At 44.3% G+C, this 19368-nt stretch overlaps 1 protein-coding gene across 1 annotated transcript in view; it reads right to left on the minus strand.

Annotated features, from left to right (window-relative positions):
- Positions 1 to 720: 720 nt before the first annotated feature.
- The window catches only part of CFTR (CF transmembrane conductance regulator), a 180504-nt gene continuing 161856 nt past the window's right edge, over positions 721 to 19368 (minus strand). Inside the window, exons 23-27 of the mRNA XM_045288937.1 lie at positions 18675 to 18830; positions 10357 to 10446; positions 4266 to 4438; positions 3560 to 3665; positions 721 to 1954 (exon numbers count right to left, since the gene is read on the minus strand). Coding sequence (XP_045144872.1) covers positions 1754 to 1954; positions 3560 to 3665; positions 4266 to 4438; positions 10357 to 10446; positions 18675 to 18830 — 726 coding nt within the window. The 3' untranslated portion in view covers positions 721 to 1753. The remainder of the gene's footprint in view (positions 1955 to 3559; positions 3666 to 4265; positions 4439 to 10356; positions 10447 to 18674; positions 18831 to 19368) is intronic.

The following is a 19368-nucleotide window of genomic DNA, read 5'->3' on the forward strand; positions in this document are numbered from 1 at the left end:
GCCCTGCCCTGCAGGGTTGCAGTGTGTGCCATCGACTCAGGGGCAATGCGTTGGGTTGGGTTTGTCACCTTTCACGACGAAGTGTCTGCAAAAGGACCGGAGGACAAAGAGGCCTCGCCCTTCACAAAGGGGGCTTGAGAAAGGGCAGACCTCCGGGTCCTGGTGGAAAAGCAGTTTTCCTTGATGACTTGCCCTCACTTTCCAGAAGCTAGGTGAATACGCTCACAGACCAATACGTGGGCACTGGCAGAATTGCGTGCCTGTAAAACAAAAAAGCCTCACACAGGTCTGGACCCACGTGGGAGCCCCGGAGAGGCTGCATCGGGAGGAATCACAGTTTGTATTCCAGAGCCACGGAGCCTGGGGCGAGAGACTGAAGGGACACCACACTGAACAAACACACGGAAACATGGGTGATCATCCCACAAATACATGGATTTTTATTGACAAGTGTTTTCCTGACAGTAATAAATAGAATGGAATGTTCTTCAGGGCTGGTTTGCAAGCTGCAAGGCCATGGCGGCCCTCCTAGCAATCAGAGTGTATGAGCATCATCCCCAGACTGCACCTCAGAGGGAAGCTGCTGCTACAGGCCTGTGTAGCATGGGCAGCACTCCCGGGCTTCTGGTCACCTCAGAAAGGCAATTCAGGGCCCTTGGCCAAGAGCACCCTTAGGCCCCCCCCCCACCCCACCCTAGTTTTAACAGAAGGTAATGTATCATAAAATATACCTAGTGCCATCAAATGTCAACATTTCAAAATATAAAAATTCTCTTATACAAATAGAATCCATAAAATGATCATTCTTCAAATACAGAAATGTTACATGCGAGTCTGAAACATTATTAAAATAAATAACATTTCCTAGAGAAAATTTCATTTGTATCATAAAAATTCCCTAACAGGAGCATATAAAACAAGTTTATTCCGTTTGGACTCTTCCTGAAGGATGTCTTCTCGCTCCCATTCAGCACAGACAGTCTGAGGCTTTCCTAGGGAGCCTGAAGCCAAAGAGCGCCCTGGACCGTGATCCTGTTCGTTGGTTGGTTTGCTTGTTTTAGCCTCTGTCTCCTGCATGGGACTGTAACAGCCCCCTGCAAGGGGCGTGGCTTGATTATCTGAATGACTTGGATCACTGTTAGAGCTGTAGGTCCTGATCCCAATTTCCAGAGTCTGAAGATTCCCTTCCCCTACTAGATACAGAGTAAGGCATACTTTGGTGAACTCTCTTGCAACGCTCACCGTATTCCAACACTGGCTTAACAGACACCTTGGTTGTGCTTCTAAAGATCTTGGGGCTGCAAGTTACTGGCTGCAAATATCTTGGTGGAAGAAGAGATAAGTGGGAATATAAATGGAAATAAACTGCTAAAGTTTCCAGTTACCAACATTTCAACGTCTAAGTCATATGGTTTCTGTCTGTCTCCAATTGTACAAATGATCGCATTTCCCCACGCTATTAAGCTGCTTGACGTGTAGCCACCTTCCAATTACAGAACCAATGGGCGAGACCTTGCAGAGACCTTGCGGCTTGTGTAACATGAACGGGAAACCTCCACGAGCTTGAGGTTACCTGTCACACAAGCTGACCAGTGTCAGGAAGCCATGAATCCAGACCCCGATGAATGTCCTTACTTCCTCCTAATTTTCCCTTTTCTGAAACATTATTGATCCTTGTTCTGTGAGGCATCCGCCAGCGTTCTTGCCCTGGACTCCATAAGGGACGTGCCCCAGGCCAACAGTGGCCTGTTCTCTAGAGCCGCGTTTCTTGCACCTCTTCTTCCGTCTCCTCCGTCAGAGCGGCGATTTTGGACCGAGACTTGTATTTGCTGGAGTTTCTGTGTGGGAAGAGCTTCAGACGATCCGAGGGGCTGATGGCCTGCCGGAAGAGGCTCTTCTCGCTCAGCAGCTTCTGGATGGAATCGTACTGCCGCACTTTGTTCTCCTCTATGACCTAGGGAAGTGGCCTCATTAGTAAGATATCGGATATGAGGCAGGTTACATCAGAGCAGGGGCAGGAAGAGGCTCAAAGGAAAGCAAAGGCAGTAAGACAGCAGGGTCCAAAGGCTGGCCTTTCGAACAGTTAAGCATTTTACATCTCATTGCTACGTCCTCACGCTCGAGAGAGGATCTACCATATGGTAAGTGCCTTGGTGGTGCCGATGGTTAAATGTGCTTGGCTGTTAACAGAAAGGCTGGAAGTTCAAGTCTAACCAGGTGCTCCCCCCAAAGAAGGGTCTTCCAGAAACTCAGTCAGCGAGAGCCCAGGGGAACACAGCTCTCCTCTGGCAGTAATGGAGTCAAAGTCAACTGGAGGACGGGCTGCTTAAGCCCTGTGTCAAATGAGCTGTCTGTGCTGTTCTACTGAGCAGCCAGAAGTGGGTTTGTTTTCTTTTTTCAAAGAGGACACTGGATGAGAAGCCCTGGTGGTACAATGATTAAGCCCTCAACTGCTAACCAAAAGGTGGGTAGTTTGAATTTACCCAGGGGCTCTGCAGGATAGAGATCCAGTGCTCTATTTCCATAAATATTAGCCTAGACCACCCTCTGGGGCGCTTCTACTCTGTCTGATTGGGTAGTTAGGCATTGGAATCAACTAAATGGAAGCCAACAGCAGGGCCAGCACAGGGTTTGATAAGGCACTTCTTTAGAGGAGCACCAGGAGCCTCTAACCCACCGATGACCTGTATGAAATCCCTTACAGCTTACAGAACGAATGAACCTTACAACAATTGATCTGAACCCTGACAATTCCACATAGATGTGTTTCATATGCTACCTCCACATGTGCAAATGGAGCAAAGCCACACGGCCAGAGGACAGAAGGGCTCTGGTCAACCCTCCTGAACCCACCTGTGGCAGGGCAAGAGGTTGCGAGCCTGTCCCCTAATTGGTCCCGTGAAGCTCAGCAACAATGATGGGAACAATAATCTTTCAATGAGGAAGACATTTGCTTCCAGGAGGCTCAAAAGATTTAGCAGAAATGACGGGATGGAGTAGCCTTAGAACGTTGTGACTAAACCCGAGGGAACGTGTAAACATCACTGGAAGGGATTTGCCACAGTTCTATACACACAATGAGAAGGTGCTTGAGAGAGGCATAACTTGAGCTCCCGATGATGAATAAAGGAAACAATGTGGACCTTTCAACCACTGCCTCTAACCCCATCCTTCAGAGCACAGGAAAACCCCTGCCTGTCCTAGATGCCACCCACACAAAAGGGAGTTAGCTACGGAACTTGCTATTTGTTTTAAGTAGCAACATCTGACTTCTAACGTAGCATCTATACCCAAATAAAAGGCTCAAAAGTACAGATGTCCCCATAGATTAATGTTGTCTGGAAATATGTTGCAGTCTTTTGGAGTCACTTCATTCTAATCTAAACCCATGGCTCAGCAAATCAAGAACCTTGCATCGCGATGCTGAGTAAGCTGGAAGGCAATAGGATGCAGAATTTAAGGAAGCGCGTTACAGGGCAACGGTTTGCAGGAGGGGTCAGAGTTGATACTGTTAAGAAGAGTCAAGGAGAAAATCCAATTTTAAGTGAATTACACTCACCAAAAAGCGCTGACATTCCAACATCGCTTCTATCCTGTGCTCACAGAGGATGACTGTGCAATCAGCAAATGCTTGTTTTAGAGTTCTTCGGATGATTTGGTATGTTCTAGAAAAGGAAGTTCCCGTAAAACGTTAGGCAGCATCCATAGCCTGCCTTTATCACTGGATACCTGCCCATTCTTTTGTCAGTTCCATTCTTTACAGTTTTCTCCTTCTTTAAGTACTTGTATCATAATGGTGACAGAAGGAGCCCCAATTAACTTTCCAATCTGGGGTACATTCTAAGTTTCCATAATTGCACTGAATAATGGTTTTGAAGAAAATCAGGCAGGTGAGTACATTTTTTCAATTATCAGGAAGCACTTGACAATCTTTATTTTATGCTAAAAATATTCCATATGATACAAATGGAATACAATGGAAAATCCTAAGTATCCAATTACACCCCTGGACTCCACGTTGACAAGAGGTGTTAGGTGCCTGTGTGAGATTCTAAAATGATGCTCGTCAGAGAACACAGGGCTTTTAGTCTAGGACATAAGCCCTTGTGCAGCCATCAATCGGGACTTTTTCACTTGGCAATTATTTCATTCCTGGAGGGGCTCCTCCACTTGCAGACAGCCTAATGGGAATATATGTCCATAGAGAGTAGGCCCCATTGTCCCGCTCCCACTGAACGGTTAACTAGCCAAATTCTGAAACTCACATGGGATCCAAATGAGCACTGGGTTCATCAAGCAGCAAGATCTTCGCCTTACTGAGCACAGATCTGGCCAAGCACATCAGCTGCTTGTGGCCATGGCTTAAGACACAGCCCCCGTCCACAAGGGCAAAATCAAGCTTCCCAGGGAACTGCTCTATCACGTTTCTGAGTCCAACCTGCAGAAAAGAAAAGAAGGAGCACTGTGCTTAGAGCCAGGAGTTTAAGGACATGGAGGTAAGGATGCCCAATCAGTGTGTGTGTGTGGGTGGGGGGGGGCGGGCGGGAGCGGGGAGGAGTTGAAAACATCAGTGTTCTGAGACTACATTTCATATCAGCCCCACCTCCCCTTATTTGGGCTCAGTTGGGCAAACATCTGTTTCTCATCTAGGCAGCACCCAAGGAAACATCTACGGCTTGTTTCAGTTCTGTACTTCACTCATTCTGGAACGTTCAGGGAGGGCCTTTTAGGTGCCAAGCTCTTTAACTGGTACAGAAAGCAGCTAATCCCATGAGGCTCATAGACTGGCTAGGAAGGAAATAATCGGGAAATTACTGTTTATTTGAGGTGCTATGACTTGGTGCCGAGGTGGGGAGGGATTAAAATGGATATCTTTATAGAGATCATCCAATTTGGTGATCTTTACCAGCCGAATCATTTATTTAAATTATATATTCTACATATAAGAATATGTGTAACACACCCAAATATCTATATATCACCTATCCCAATGTAATATTCCTTATAGAATCATATCATCACAACCCATTTTACCAACAGATTAAAAACAAATGCTAACTTTAAATCCGCCCTGTCCAAAGGAAGGTGAATTCAAAAGTTGTTGGGATCTTCACCTCTCACTCTAACCCACCAATACAACGTTTTTCTTTTACAGCAATGCACTGATAGTTTGTGATTGTAAAGAGTTGCTTTAATGACCCAATGAATGGCTAGCTTTATGCTACTGAGTTCACACTGGTGAATGCTCCTATTTACCAAGCAGGAGTCTTGTTTTGCGGTGGATCAAACGACATGTTGATAGTTTGTAAAGTATCAGGCAGTTTTCTACAAAATGTTGACTTTAGCTATTGCTGAATTTTGAAAAGTTACTATGGAGCAAGAGTTTGCTCTTATGATGGGGAAACGTGAAAAAGAAAGAGAGAGAGAGAGAGAGAGAGAGATCAGAAGGGGGATCATGGTTGGATTGGAGGGTCCATTAGTGCCGGTTGTAAAAATAAACACGTGGACACCTTTTGGTACTCATCTGGCCACCTTGAAGGTGTTCCCGGGCAACTCCTCAACTTCAAAAGCCCTTCCTTTGATGTTGAGCTTGCTCTCTAGCCCAACTTACCTGGCTGTCGGTGGATGTATGTGGAAGGATGGAAACTATGCTAGAAGACGTCATCTGAAAAGCAAACAATGATCCCCCAAAAGCCCGTGTTCTAAATCCAATAGATGGGGTGCTTTGATTCTGGGTCGCACTGGGGCAATAACCTGTGAACAGGAAGTCAGGTATGCTGCCCTGTTCCAGCATCTACTAGCAACAAGTGGATTCTTGTGGCTCTGATTCCTCCTCCAAAAAGAGGGAGGGAATGTCCGTCGTGTTCTAGCCACAGGGTTGTTTGGATGATGGAATGCCCTTGACCAATGTTTTGTCCATGAAAGGAGCATTTACTTATTCTTTCATTCAATCAGCATTGAACACTACAGGTGCCCCATACTACTTGGTAGTGGAGATTGTACGCTGTTGCGTTGATTCTAACTACGAGGAGACCCCATAGGACTTCCTAGGCTGGAATCTTTCAGGGAGGGCACCCTACTAATGTAGCAGTTGAGTCCCTGAGCAGCTGTTACATGAAAGCTTAGTGGTTCACCCCCATCAGATGGTGTGGAGGGAATACACAGCAGCCTGTTTGTGTAGACCAGGGGTCCTCAAACTTTTTAAACAGGGGGCCAGTTCACTGTCCCTCAAACCCATTGGAGACAATACTTAAAAAAAAAACAACAAAAAACTATGAACAAATTCTTGTGCACACTGCACTTATCTTATTTTGAAGTGAAAAAATAAATGGGCAAAAACACCCGGTGGGCCAGATAAATGTCCTCAGCGGGCCGCATGTGGCCTGCGGGCCGTGGTTTAAAGATACCTGGTAGACTATAGCTCTGTAAACCCTAGGGGACAGGCCTACTGTGAGTGGTCCCCGACTTGGCAGCAACAGGTTTGGTTAGTTTTAACATAAATAGATCATCATGTCTCTTCTGCTGAGCCACCGGTGGGTTCCAGTCAGAGAGAGACCTTCAGGTTGGGAGCCAATCACTTAACCACCGTCCTATCAGGGCTCCTTAACACTATTCTAGGCAGTGGAAATACAACAACGAGTAGGACATGATCCCTGCCCTCAAGGAACTTACAATCCGGGGGAGGGGGGCACACAAATCAGTCATAAATTTCTATCCCATGCTATAAAAGGGTGGCAGTATAGGGACCACTGAGGAAGGGTCCTTCCCTTCCTGGACATCAGAGTAGGTTTCCTGGAAGAAAGGACGATCAAAGAGAAGTTTGGACGGTGAGCAGGAGCGGGCAGTGAGTGGCTGATGGAAGTGGTCTAGGTACATGTGAAAACACCTGGGATCACACAAAATAAATGCCATGTGGTTAGACGATGGGAAGTTGGACAGGGGAAGAAGTCTGTTTAGCGAGCTTTGGGCAAAGCCCAAATGGTGAAGAAGTTTGTAAGTCCCTTTAAGGAGTGTGGTTGGTCTTTGTCCAGAGGGCAATCAGAAGTTCAGAAACAAGCTATTGGGGTTGCCATCAAAGAAGAGCAACAGAATGAACTTTAAGGAGCCGACGAGAAGAAAACCAGCTAGAAGGCTGTTTTAGGAGAGGGACAAAGAAGAGTCTATACGGTCTAGATATTTGTGAGAGGTGAAAAGATAGGAATTTGTCATGTGAGTGCCAATGGGGAATTTGAGAATTAACAATGAGTCCCAGGTCTCTGCTCTGAGTAACTGTAGGGTAATGAAGCCAATCACTGAGATAAGGAATACAGAACAGGTGTGTGAGTGAGCCAGATAAGAAACACTTGCTTATCCACGCTGAAATGTCTATCAGACCGCGGAACAAGTGTGGAGCTCTGGGGCCAGGCAAACTTGGGAGTCTCCAACATAGAAGTCTCTACAGAGCTACGGAGACGTCTGACAATTTCCAGGAAGAGTAAGTAAAAGGAGGCCAGAATTGAAGTTCTGTGAAAACATCTAAGACATGGCCAAATAAGGCCCAGAGAGAAGCAAGATCACAATAGCTAACATTTATTTACTTAGCATCTATTATTTGGCCGTCACTACACTACGCCATTGTACATAAAAGGCCTGACGCTTACAATAACTCTATGACATTATTAGGTGCTTAAGGTCTGTTTTTATGTTTTCCATGGATTTCTGTCTCTTTGGGGATTCTCTATGGTGTAAGCACTTCATAAAGTCAAGTTAGCACTGTTCCTAGGGCAAAGAGCTCTCTAAAGGTGGGTGATTTTAGGATGGGGAAGTAAGACCACAAGACTTCTAGGCCTTTCTCACCCTTGCAATTGCTTAATTTGTCCACAATGTGATGAGGCCCAGGGAGCCATGATGAAGCTATGTGTCTAGAGTGCCTACAGAAGGGAGAATTCTGGGGCCAGCCTGGGTTCTAAGCCTGAGAGTTTGTTGCTAGCCTCAAGGCCTCGTGGCTTTATGACTTTTAGTCCAGATCAGGATAAGGGGGCTTGGGGCCAAAGTTTAAGCAAAGAAGAGTGTCTCTTGGCTTGGCATTTTTGCTTTCTATTTTCATTTTGGGAGAGGGTGATTTATGCAGGAGGTGCGTAGGGGGAGAATTCAGGTGCTTGGCTTTCTACCTCTCCTCAATTTCATCGCACTCTTGAGACCTGATTCACACTAAAGTTACACAGAGGACGAGGGTAAGAGCACAATCATCCTTGCTTGTCTTGGACAGTACTGATTTACACCTTTCGTCCCAGAAACCTTTTAAATGTAGAGTCTACACACTTGACAGTCTTCCAGTTTGGAAAATAAATGAGGTGATCAGTAATAAAAGAATAAAAAGTAAGCCCATGGAGCCCTGGGGTGCTAAGGGTAAATGGTCAGCAGCTAACCTCAAGGTCAGTAGTTTAAACCCACTAGCCTCTCTGCGGGAGGAAGATGAGGCTGTCTGCTCTCCTGTTCAGAGTTATGGCCTGTGTAGCGTCCCTTGAGTGGAATTTATTCAATGGCAGCGGGGAGAAAACTTCCAGACCTAAGGAATTTTAAGCCCACGTCTTTTCTGCTTCTTTAGGAAGTTTGTTGAATGGTGGATGGGCCTGGTACTCTGGGTTTTCTTCAACAAAATTGATCACTACTGTTCAGAGTACACAGCAATATGTTAGGGCAGTATCCCGCCTCCACAGGAGCAGCAATTACTAACGAGGATCAGTAAAAAGACGTACCTACTACTGAAATGATCAAACAAAAATCTACACAGGTACAATTTTTACATTATATTGGCATTTAAAATCTTAAATAGGTCTTGTCAGAATATTTGCATGTCCCCGTTTCCCTGGACACATGCTGTGGTTTGGCAATACCTATAGATTTTATAAAGTTTGATGTGTTTTCCATCCCGAGGTCCCCCCTCCCCATCCCCATTGTGTCTCCTCGTGCATTCCCTACTGCCCCATCAAAGGTCTTCGCATGTGTTCCCTGCAATTTAGTTAAATGGTTTTTTTTTAAGTTCCTGTGCTGGTTTGGTAATAGGAAACTTTGGTAATGACAACAGTTAATGTGCAGGCATTTTATTAGAGGCATGTTAGGGTTGAGCACTCAACGGGTAAGTGTTTAACACTCACAGGTATTTCATAGCTGGCAAGGCTCATTCTGAAAGGATGCAGAAAATGAAGGCGCATTCGGGATCAACAGAATTGCGCTTAAACATGGACCGCAAAGTACAGAAACCGTGGAATGAAGCAGTTCTCTACAAAGACCTTTGAATTACAATGTTCCTAGGCCCCACGATTCTCACCTGCTACCATCCAGAGTTTAGGATTAAAACGCCAAGTTTGATGAATCAGAAGAATTCAGGTTTCATTTTGCTTTAATATAAGCCTACTCATCAAGAATTAATCTTTTACAGGTGAGATATTATTAAGGGAACTAAGAACATCTCCTATACTCTTCTTACCCCCCCAAATTCCTCCATATAAACTCTTGAAATAGAGTAAACTGCCTTTGGGGTAACCGTAGGTGTCACTTAAGAACTATGATTCCATTCTAGTCTGTATATTTCCTGTATGGAGTCCCAAGGACCTCAACAGGTGAAGTGTACCTCATCCAGGTCATATGGTACTTTGCCTGGGTGTAATCTTAGCCACAAGCCCAAAGTCAGCTGATTCCTTGGTCTCAGAGAAGACCATGTGGATCTGAGGGAATTCTCGAATCATCATCCTTCTCGGTTAAACGCATGCTTCTCAAAGGACTAGATCATTTCAAACCCAAATCTCTTCTTTGTGTGGGGACTTTTAGGACCCAGGGAGGAAATAGACAAGACAGTGTAGAGCAGCGGTTCTCAACCTGTGGGTCACGACCCCTTTGGGGGTCAAATGACCCTTTCACAGGGATCACCCGATTTATAACAGTAGCAAAATTACAGTTATGAAGTAGCAATGAAAATAATTGTATGGTTGGGGGCTCACCACAACATGAGGAGCTGTATGAAAGGGTCAAGGCATGAGGACGGTTGAGAACCACCAGTGTAGAGAGATGACTCCTCATATCAAAGATAATCCAGGTATACAATTGGCCCCTTCAGCTACCCTGGTTTATCTGTCAGTGATGCATCTCATTTTGGAAAGTGATCTCTAGGACCTAACAGTTGGAGGGTTCCCACTGGGGAGGTAGTTCTCTCCAAAGTACTGGGAATACAGGTAGATAGGAGTATTCCATTTAAAAGTTGTATACACACACAGACACACACACACACACACTCACACACAAAGATATGCATGTGAAATTCTCAGCTCTGTGTCGAAGGATGTCATGTTTCCAAGTCATTTTAGTTAGCATCCTTACCTGATCTGCAACTTTCCATATTTCTTCATCACTCCACTGTTCATAGGGATCCAAGTTTTTTCTAAATGTTCCAGAAAAGATGAATACTTTCTATAACAATAAGGAAAATAATAATACGGAAAACATGCATAAGTTAAATATCGTTTTATTTTTTTTCATGTATTTTATTATGGAAAATTGCAAACCAAATTTAAAAATATAGCAAACACCCACTTAGTCGCCTTTCAGATTTGTGAATTTTTAATATTTTATCATAATTGCTTTGCCCCAATTTTTAAGAAATATAATGCGTTTTGATTCCTCATCCCTTTAGGATAAAGAAGCTCTAATAATTATAAGTTGTGAGAAAAGTAGGTTTGCTTGTTTTCCCTAGCGATGTCCCTTACAAACAAATCCTCATGAACTCAGTGGCAACAGCAACAACACACACAGTGTGGGATCCAAGCACCTTGCTGGAACACATCCCTATTTGCTGATGCATTTCCTCTAATTTGCTGTGGAATTTTAGCTTCCTGTGAGAGGTTGAGATCGTTGTCACTCGCATTTCATCCCGCTTGTCCATTTGGTCTATAAGTGAAAGCACACTTCCACTTACATGAGCAGACCGGCACAGGGGACGGGCACAGCTTTGAAATTTGGGAGAGACTTGAAATCAAAAGACTGTTGAACTCCTAAGTTCCTAAACTCGTTGGGCCCACAGCCTCATGTTCAGGGATGGGGGGAATTACTCTGGCCATTAAAAACGTTTTCACGGTAGACCATAATCCAGGATAAAGCATAGGAATCTGCTTTTTCAGCCACCCTTGATTGTTCCAGCGTGCCCTTTGCCCCTGCAGGCAGTATCAGCCTGGTTTAACTGAATGCATTTCACAGAGGGAGGAATCTGAGGATGCCCTGCTGAGAGGACAAAGGACATGCTCCTTTCCTGAGCGGAGAAGAGAGATACAGGACTTGCCACATTGCTGTCCCCTAGGATGTGCCCATAGAGTTAAAACGTCTTTTAACATCTCATGCGTAAACACTGCTGCAACAATAATATCGTGCTTATGGGTGCCCTGAAAGCATTTCTGATGTTATTGTTTCAAGTAACTTATCTTTTCCCTTTGGGAATTAAGGAGTATATTTCTTGAACCATTGAGGTTTCACCATCACCTTAGACGGAGAAAGAATGCTCATGTGGTCCACCTGGACTGGGAGAAACTGTACAAGGCAAGCCTGTTCCAGGTCGGTAGTGCTCTGTACCGTCAGCTTCCACCAGAGCCCCTCACACTGCCGCCCAGGCCAAGAAGCTTCCCCTTGGAGACCACATCCTCCTCCTCTCACTCCACAACGCTGGCTTTCACTTCCTCCCACATAACTGTGCTCTTTCCTTACACCACTCTCCCCTCTGCCGGGAAGCTCCTCTGCTCTGTTCTTCCTCTGGCCAGCTCCTCCACCCTTCAGATCCCTTATTCATGCCACTTCCCCAGGGACATCTTTGCTGAACCTTCAAGCTGATACCTTTCTGGTCTCATACCCGTGCTTTGCGTTTATAGATTATTCATTCACTGCCATCGGCCATTCTGACTCATAGGGACCCTGCCGCCAATACGAGGATCTATAGTCTAGATTCTATATGGTTGTCAGGCCTGTATTTTTAACATCCAGGTCTCCTCCTGGACTCTGACTTAGTTTGCTGTGCACTCTCTCCTTAGCACAAGCCATGCACACCGTCTGTGTTCAATTTGTGTTGCCTGAATAAATAGACTGATATGAAGACAAAATATAAAAAGTTATAGAGTTATGCATGTTACTTTTCTTCCATCTGGATCAGCAACTACTAAAAATCATAGTCTTTAGAGGAATTATATTAACAACCTATTAAATAGTCGTTTCTTTATAATAGCCAAGTAATTAATATACAATGTTTAATGCATATTTGTTTTAATGTATATTAATAATTGCATTAGAAATAAATGTATATTCACAATTACAAAAGGTAGAAGACCATTTTCTGAACATAAATACCCATGAGTTTGAAATTTATGATTTAATTCAATGAAAAATTCTGTAGGTCTTTTGTCTAGCGTTCACTGTCTAACATTAAAGTTAAAAAAACAAACAAGCAGTCCTTTCATTTTAGAGGAAATGCACGGAGCGAACTGGATCCAATAGAATTCGATTTCATACAACTAATCAGACATTCCATTCCTGTCTGACAAATCACACCAAGCACGCTTGCTTCCAGTGATGCCATGAAGCTTCTCGGTTCTGTTTTCTAAGCTCTTTGAACTTGTTCAAAAACGTATCTCTAAAGCTGGAAGGTCATTGGAAGTCATGTAAGGCCTCTTTCCCGGTGTACAAGTGAAACGGACTGGACGAGGTCTATGGCTTGGCTCTGGGGCGCGCAGACCCACCCAGTGTTTGTGGAGCAAAAAGCACACCTGAAACCATAAAGCCCAGTGACGTCCTAGCTCTGTTTCACCGTGTAGGAATGTTAGGTGTGCAAACATCTGATAATTATTGTATGCCATGTCCAGTGTAAAGAGTGGTTTCGGGAATCAAGGAAGGATGAAGAGAGCACTATTGTTCAGCGCAGGACTAATCTCTCTCCTGAAGCTGACTCCACTCGGTGGCGGTGGAGGGCTCAGGGAGCTGGCTGAGCCTGGCTCCAGCAGGCCTAAGGCTTTGGCACTGGACAGCAAATAAAAACAGAAAAGCAATTTGGCTACTGTGGTGATTGATTACAATAGCAATTAAAGAAGTAGAGAAATGATTCTTCATTCATAAGCACACAGTGGTGCTGCATTTGGTCTCAGCGGGGAAAAATAAGAATACCAAGCAGAGCTTTATGCCAAAGATTTATAGGCAACACAGTGGTTTGGACTCCTCCTTTGGCAATGCATGCCACATTTTCTTGTAAATCAAATCTGCACAATAACATTCCACCTACTAAAGACAGAGCAAGAGCCTAACACTGTATGTATTTACCATGCACTCAAGTGTGCTAGGGACATTTTACATGTCTTAATTCATTTAATACTCACAACAGCCCAATGAAATAGTTACTACCATAATCTCATTTTAGAGATAAGGAAATGGGCCCAGAGAAATCAATCACTTTCCTATTAAAAACCAGGTGCATTGTAAAAAGAGTTCATTTCGTGGTTCTGCACAAAATATTAAGTCTTGAATTCCTATCATACAAGGTATTGTATTCTGTACTAAATAAAAGACAGAAACAACTAGTAAGAAATATATATATATTTAACTTAGCATTTCTATTATATTATTCTGACTAGCCTTCTTTGATTGTTGATAGTTTGGTTTTAAATTGGCTTCCTGAACTCAGATGTGTACCAACCAATCATTTCCAATAAGCCAAAACCCATTGCGGGTCAAGGCGATTCTGGCTCATAACAATCCTCTAGGTTAGAGTCGAACTGCTCCTGAGAGGCCCCAGAGCTGTAATCTTTGCTCAGCGCTGTCGAGCACATCTTTCTCTCTTGGGGCAGCTGATATATTTGAATCACTGGCCTTTCAGCAGCTGAATGCTTATCAGAGTGCAGTATGGGGGCTCCCTAAGTGTCTACAGGACTGATGGGAAATTGAACAAAGTTATAGATAATTCTAATAGCTCAGGTTCTAGAATGCATGTGAGGCTGGAAGGTGAGTGTTGGGTCCAAATAAGGGTCCACGAGGTGGAGGGAGTCAGAAAAGGCCAACAGGCAGAGTGTGCCGTGGAGGTGTCAATGTCTGATGGAGACGTCTCAGGCTGAGGCAAAAGTGAACAGAAAAATGCCGTTTCAAGGAGTGCTAAGCCCAGCTTGATTCAAGGCACCTAGATGAGAGAGGAAAGAAAGGTGATCCAACAGAATGAGAAAATTAAAGAACAATGTCATTATTACCACAGGCAAATACAATTTGGCTGAAGGTCATCCGATAACAGTTGCAGCAGTCCGTTGACAGGGAGCTTCCAGAGGGTCAGGCTGGAGTCAGATGAGAACAGGGAATAAGGGCTGTCATTGCTGACGTCAGATGGACCTTGACTGAAAGCAGAGACTACCAGAAAGATGTTTACTTGTGTACTATTGAATATGCCAAGGCATTTGACTGGGTGGATCAGAGCAAACTATGGAAAGCCTTGAGAATAATAGAAATTCCAGAACACTTCACTGTGCTCATGTGGAACTTGTACATGGATCAAGAGGCAACCATGTAAACAGAACAAGGGAATAGTGCATGGTTTCATACTCAAAAAAGGTATGCGTCAGGGTTGTAAACTCGCACCATACTTATCCAATATGTATAAAAACACTCAATGCCACTGAGTCAATGCTGCAGAACTTCCCCTGTGGGTTTCCGAGACTGTCACTCTTTATGGGAATAGAAATCCCTGTGTTTCTCCCATGAAGTGGCTGGTGGTTTCAAACTGCTGACCTTATGGTTAGCAGCCCAACACATAACCACGATGCCACCAGGGCTCCTCTGTATGCTGAGCAACTAGTCAAAGAGGCTAGATTGTATGAAGAAGATATGGCATCAGGATTGGAAGGTTTAATAACAACCTGGAAGATCCAGATGACACACATTTATATGTGGTGAGGAGGACCTGAGATGCTTGACATGCTAACGAAGATGAAGGCTTGCAGCCTTACAGTTCAATGTAAAAAGAAAGCCAAAATCCGCACAACTGGACCGATAGGTATGATCAGGATAAACTGAGAAAAGATTAAAGTTGTCAAGGATTTCATCTCGCTTGGATCCACAATCTGTGCTCATGGAAGCAGCAGGCAAGAGATCAAATGATGTGTTGCATTGGGTAGATCTGCAACAAAAGACCTCCTTAAAGTGTTGAAAAGCAAGGAGGTTACTTTGAGGATGAAAGGGCATCTGACACAAGCCAGGGTATTTTTAAATGCTTCATATGCATGTGAAAATTGGACATTGGATAAGGAAGACTGAGATGAATCGGTACACTTGAAATGCAGTGCTAGTGAAGAATATTGCCATGGAATGCCAACACAAAACCAAACCAAATTCACTGCCATGAGTCAATTCTGACTCATGGTAACCCTGCAGGACAGGGTAGAGCTGCCCCTGTGAGTTCCTGAGACTGTAAATCTTTATGGGAATATAAAGCCTCCTCTTTCATCAGTGGCACCACAGGTAGTTTAGAACTGCTAACCTCGTGGTTAGCAGCCCAACACGTAACCATCACACCAACAGGGCTCCTAGTGGAGTGCCAAAAGTACAACTATATTGGTCTTGGAAGAAGTACAGCCAGAACACTCCTTAGAAGCAAAGATGGCTAGACTTCTTCTGTCCTCGGGATGTGTTATCAGGAGAGACCGCAAAAGAGATGCAGGGCCTCAACAAGAATGATTGACACGGTGGTTGCAAAATGAGCTCAAATACAAACAATTGTGAGGCTGGCGCAAGGCCAGGAGGTGTTTCCTTCTGTTGTATATGGGGTTGTTATGAATCAGAATGAACTCGATGGCACCTAACAACAACAACAACAACAACAGGTAAGAGAGTAGTGGGTCACTTGGGAAATGCTGGCTTGAGATCTCATTGCCAAGTGGGAGAATCTGGACTTTATACTGTGAAGAAGGTGGTGTATTCTAGAAGGTTTTTGACAGGGAACATTACAAAACTCTACACTTGCTTTGATCATTTAAATTTGTGTACAGGATATGGTAGCTCCAATCTCCTGGCAACCCCATGCACCAGAAGACTACCTGGTCCTGAGCCATCTGGTGATATGCTACCGATCAGACCATTGTGATTGATAGGGTTTTCACTGACTGACTCTTGGAAGTAAATGTTCAGCTCTAGCTCCCTAATCTGTCTTAGCCTGGAAGGTCCATTGAAACGTGTTCCACATCATAGCAACACCCTTCCCTGACTGACAGGTGGTGCACTGGCCCCAAACTGAACCCATGTTTCCTATATATACGCAAGCGATTAATAATTGACCGCAGTATGAAATCTAATGTGAGCTACTGCATCTCTAATTTCATTGTTCAGAGCTGCGGATAGCTATTTTGGCCTTCTCTGCTATTCCTCATGGAAGAAGATGGAAGTCGCCTCTGTCATGGAAAGTCACGTGTCGACACGGTATTTGAGGATCATAAAGAAGGTCTCATAGCAAGCACAGGTAGGACTCATTCTTTATTAAGAAGAGCTGGTCGGCTTACAAATTGTTATACAAGTTAAAATGATGCACTTTCAAATATTCGTCGATTGTTTGTTTATTTTAATGAGTTGAGTCTAAGTCTTGGTGTTCACATTACCTACATTCATGGGGCTGACCATAGACTTCACTACTCCTTACCTGCCCATACAGGTAAGTAGAGAAAACTGAAAGTGGTTTCACCATGAAATATACACAATACCCCATCTATCAGGCAGTACACTCTCTATGACTGCGTTCTAGCTACAGGAGAGAAGATATTTTTTTAAAAGAACAACAATAGAAGATTTAAAAGAAACCTGTAAGAACTTGCCAAAACCATTGACACCTTGTGATTCAACAGCTGAAGACGGAAATCATTCAGAGCAATGGGGAAGCTCCTTGGTCAAAACTCCTGTTTCATGTCTCTGAGAACGAACACTCAATTGACCCACAGAGCCCCCTGATGGCGCCATGTCAGACAGAGCTCCTGAGGGACTATATACCCTTGCAAGGTCAGGAAGATAGGAGGGAACAAAAGGTAGAAAAGTAATAAAAATAGCTCTCTGTTTTATTCTGTAAAGAACGAAGTTCAGGACCAGAAAATTTCATTTCAAATTCCATTAAAAGGTTAGGAAAATGAAAGCATCTCTTGGTTTAGTGTCAGAATTATGGATTTGCCCTTGTTCTTAGAATTAGATTAAAATGAGCCATGCGGTTCATTCCCTCACTCTTCAACATTTCTACATAGCCTCGTGTGATCTCCTCCGGATACTTGGATACTTGTATTCCCAGTGAGTCTTTGTCTTTAAGTCATCTGACAACCCTCCCCTCTTCTTTTTTTCCTTTCTGAAAAACAATACTGTTTTTAAAACCCCAATCAAGAGTAAGCTGCTGGCCACATGGTCAAGTCCAGGCAAAGGAATCCAAAATATCAGCCTGGCAATTAAGATATGTAGTGCCCCATTCACCAAAAGGAGCAAATGTGCCGGAAGGGTTGCCCATAGAGAAACACAAGCTTTCTTTCTCAAGTGAGATTTGTAGTCACTCTACCTGGAGATGCTCTTGGCATGTTGATTTGGGGTTAAACCTAGAGCACTGTTCAAAAGGGCCATCGTAGTGAGATACAGTCCATACTTATTGTAAAGGCAAGAAAGGGACCCTTAAAACAGTGAGTCTGCCCATAGCAAGGAAAGAAAGGCTCAGAGGAAATGTGCCACATGCCTTCCAGCTTGTGTCCCAGGAAGCAGATTCCTTGGTTTCCATTGGAGTCATTTCAAATCGGGACCCATGGCTCCTTTTCACAGACACGAGAAGCCCTCTTGCACAATGACACAGGGACACTGAGACTAAGGCGAGGAGAGATCCCTTTTTGTGACTCAAATCCAAGAGTGACATTTAGCAAAAAATAGCTGCAGATTAATCTGACATGGTTCATCCTACCCAAAGAACAAAAAACAATCATGACACTTGCGATTTTCAATTCCACTACTTCATGCTCCCCAGTATTTGTTGTTTCAGCAGCATCTTTTATGTCTTGGGAAGCATTTCTCAACCTGCTGTGATTGCTAACATTGAGCTCAGACCACTGAAGCAGGAAAAGAAAAAAGGAGAGGGAGGGAGGCAGAAAGGCAGTGAAAACAAAGCCACTGCGCCGTGGCAGAGAACCCTGCTCTCTGCCAGGAGAAAAGCTATCACAACGATTAGTATTTTAATGTGGTGTGTCTCAGAGGATTTCAAATTCTTGAAGGCAATTTTTCAGCACCTTCCCCTCTTTTCCCTTTTTAAAAATGTTTCTCCCTATTAAAAGACTAAAGCATGGCGCGGTGATAGGGGGAGACGGAAGCACACCCTAAATGAGTTCCCCGAGAAATGTGAATTTACTGGGTAGAAAACCCATTGTTTCCAGGGAGCGCCCACTCAGAATGACCCCGCCGGACAGTCAGTGTCCTAGAGAGTTGCCACGGCTGTACATCTCCATGGCAATGGCCTGCCACATCTATCTCCATGGAGTGGTTGGTGGGCTCAAATCCCTGACCTTTGTGTTTGCAGCCACATGCTGAACCACTGCTCCACCAGGGCTCTGCCTTGCGTCCAAGTGTCACATTGAGGTCGAATGTCACTTAGCCACGTTTGGTGGTTGCTGCTACTGCTGACTCACCTGTGGGATCACCCCAAAGGCTTTCCTCCACTGCTGCAAAGTGATTGAGTCCCAGGACACCCCATCAATCTGGATTTCTCCGGTGGTGTTCAGCAGCCTCAGGAAAGCCAATAACAGTGTGCTTTTCCCTGATCCAGTTCTTCCCAACAGGCCCACCTGTAAGAGAAAGTGGTGGAATTACTGCTGTCACACACAGGGACCAGGCCACCAGTGCATTCGGTATTGCACATCAGTAGAATGGTTTTTTCCAGCCACAAAGAGAAGGTTTTCACTTATTGACCCAAGTGAATGAGCCCTCTCATATGTTTCCAATATTCCAGGGCAGAGTAACCCTGGAACAGAGTCCAGAAACTGGCCACAAGGAAGTGGACCCATGATGCTGGCTACATTCATCTCCAACCTGTATGGATGATTAAAGACCAGTTGAAAGTGTCCAGTTTGTATTAAGGAAAAGCAAATATGCAGCAGTCGTTATGCAAACCATTTCTAAGAATGGGTTTAACCAGAAATGAACAGCTCACTCTACCTCCAAACATGGATATGAACTTGAAAAGTAGACCTCATATTAAGATATAATCCTTAATTAAGCAAGAGTCCAATTAGTAAGAGCTAAGTTTAAACAACAACAACAACCAGTTGCCGTTGGGTGGGCTCTGACTCCTGACGGTGCTGGGTGTTGTAGGAGAGAACTGCA

The sequence above is a fragment of the Echinops telfairi genome, unplaced genomic scaffold (assembly GCF_000313985.2).
Source record: "Echinops telfairi isolate 266 unplaced genomic scaffold, ASM31398v2 ScPeMD7_23;HRSCAF=83, whole genome shotgun sequence".
Classification (NCBI taxonomy): domain Eukaryota; kingdom Metazoa; phylum Chordata; class Mammalia; order Afrosoricida; family Tenrecidae; genus Echinops; species Echinops telfairi.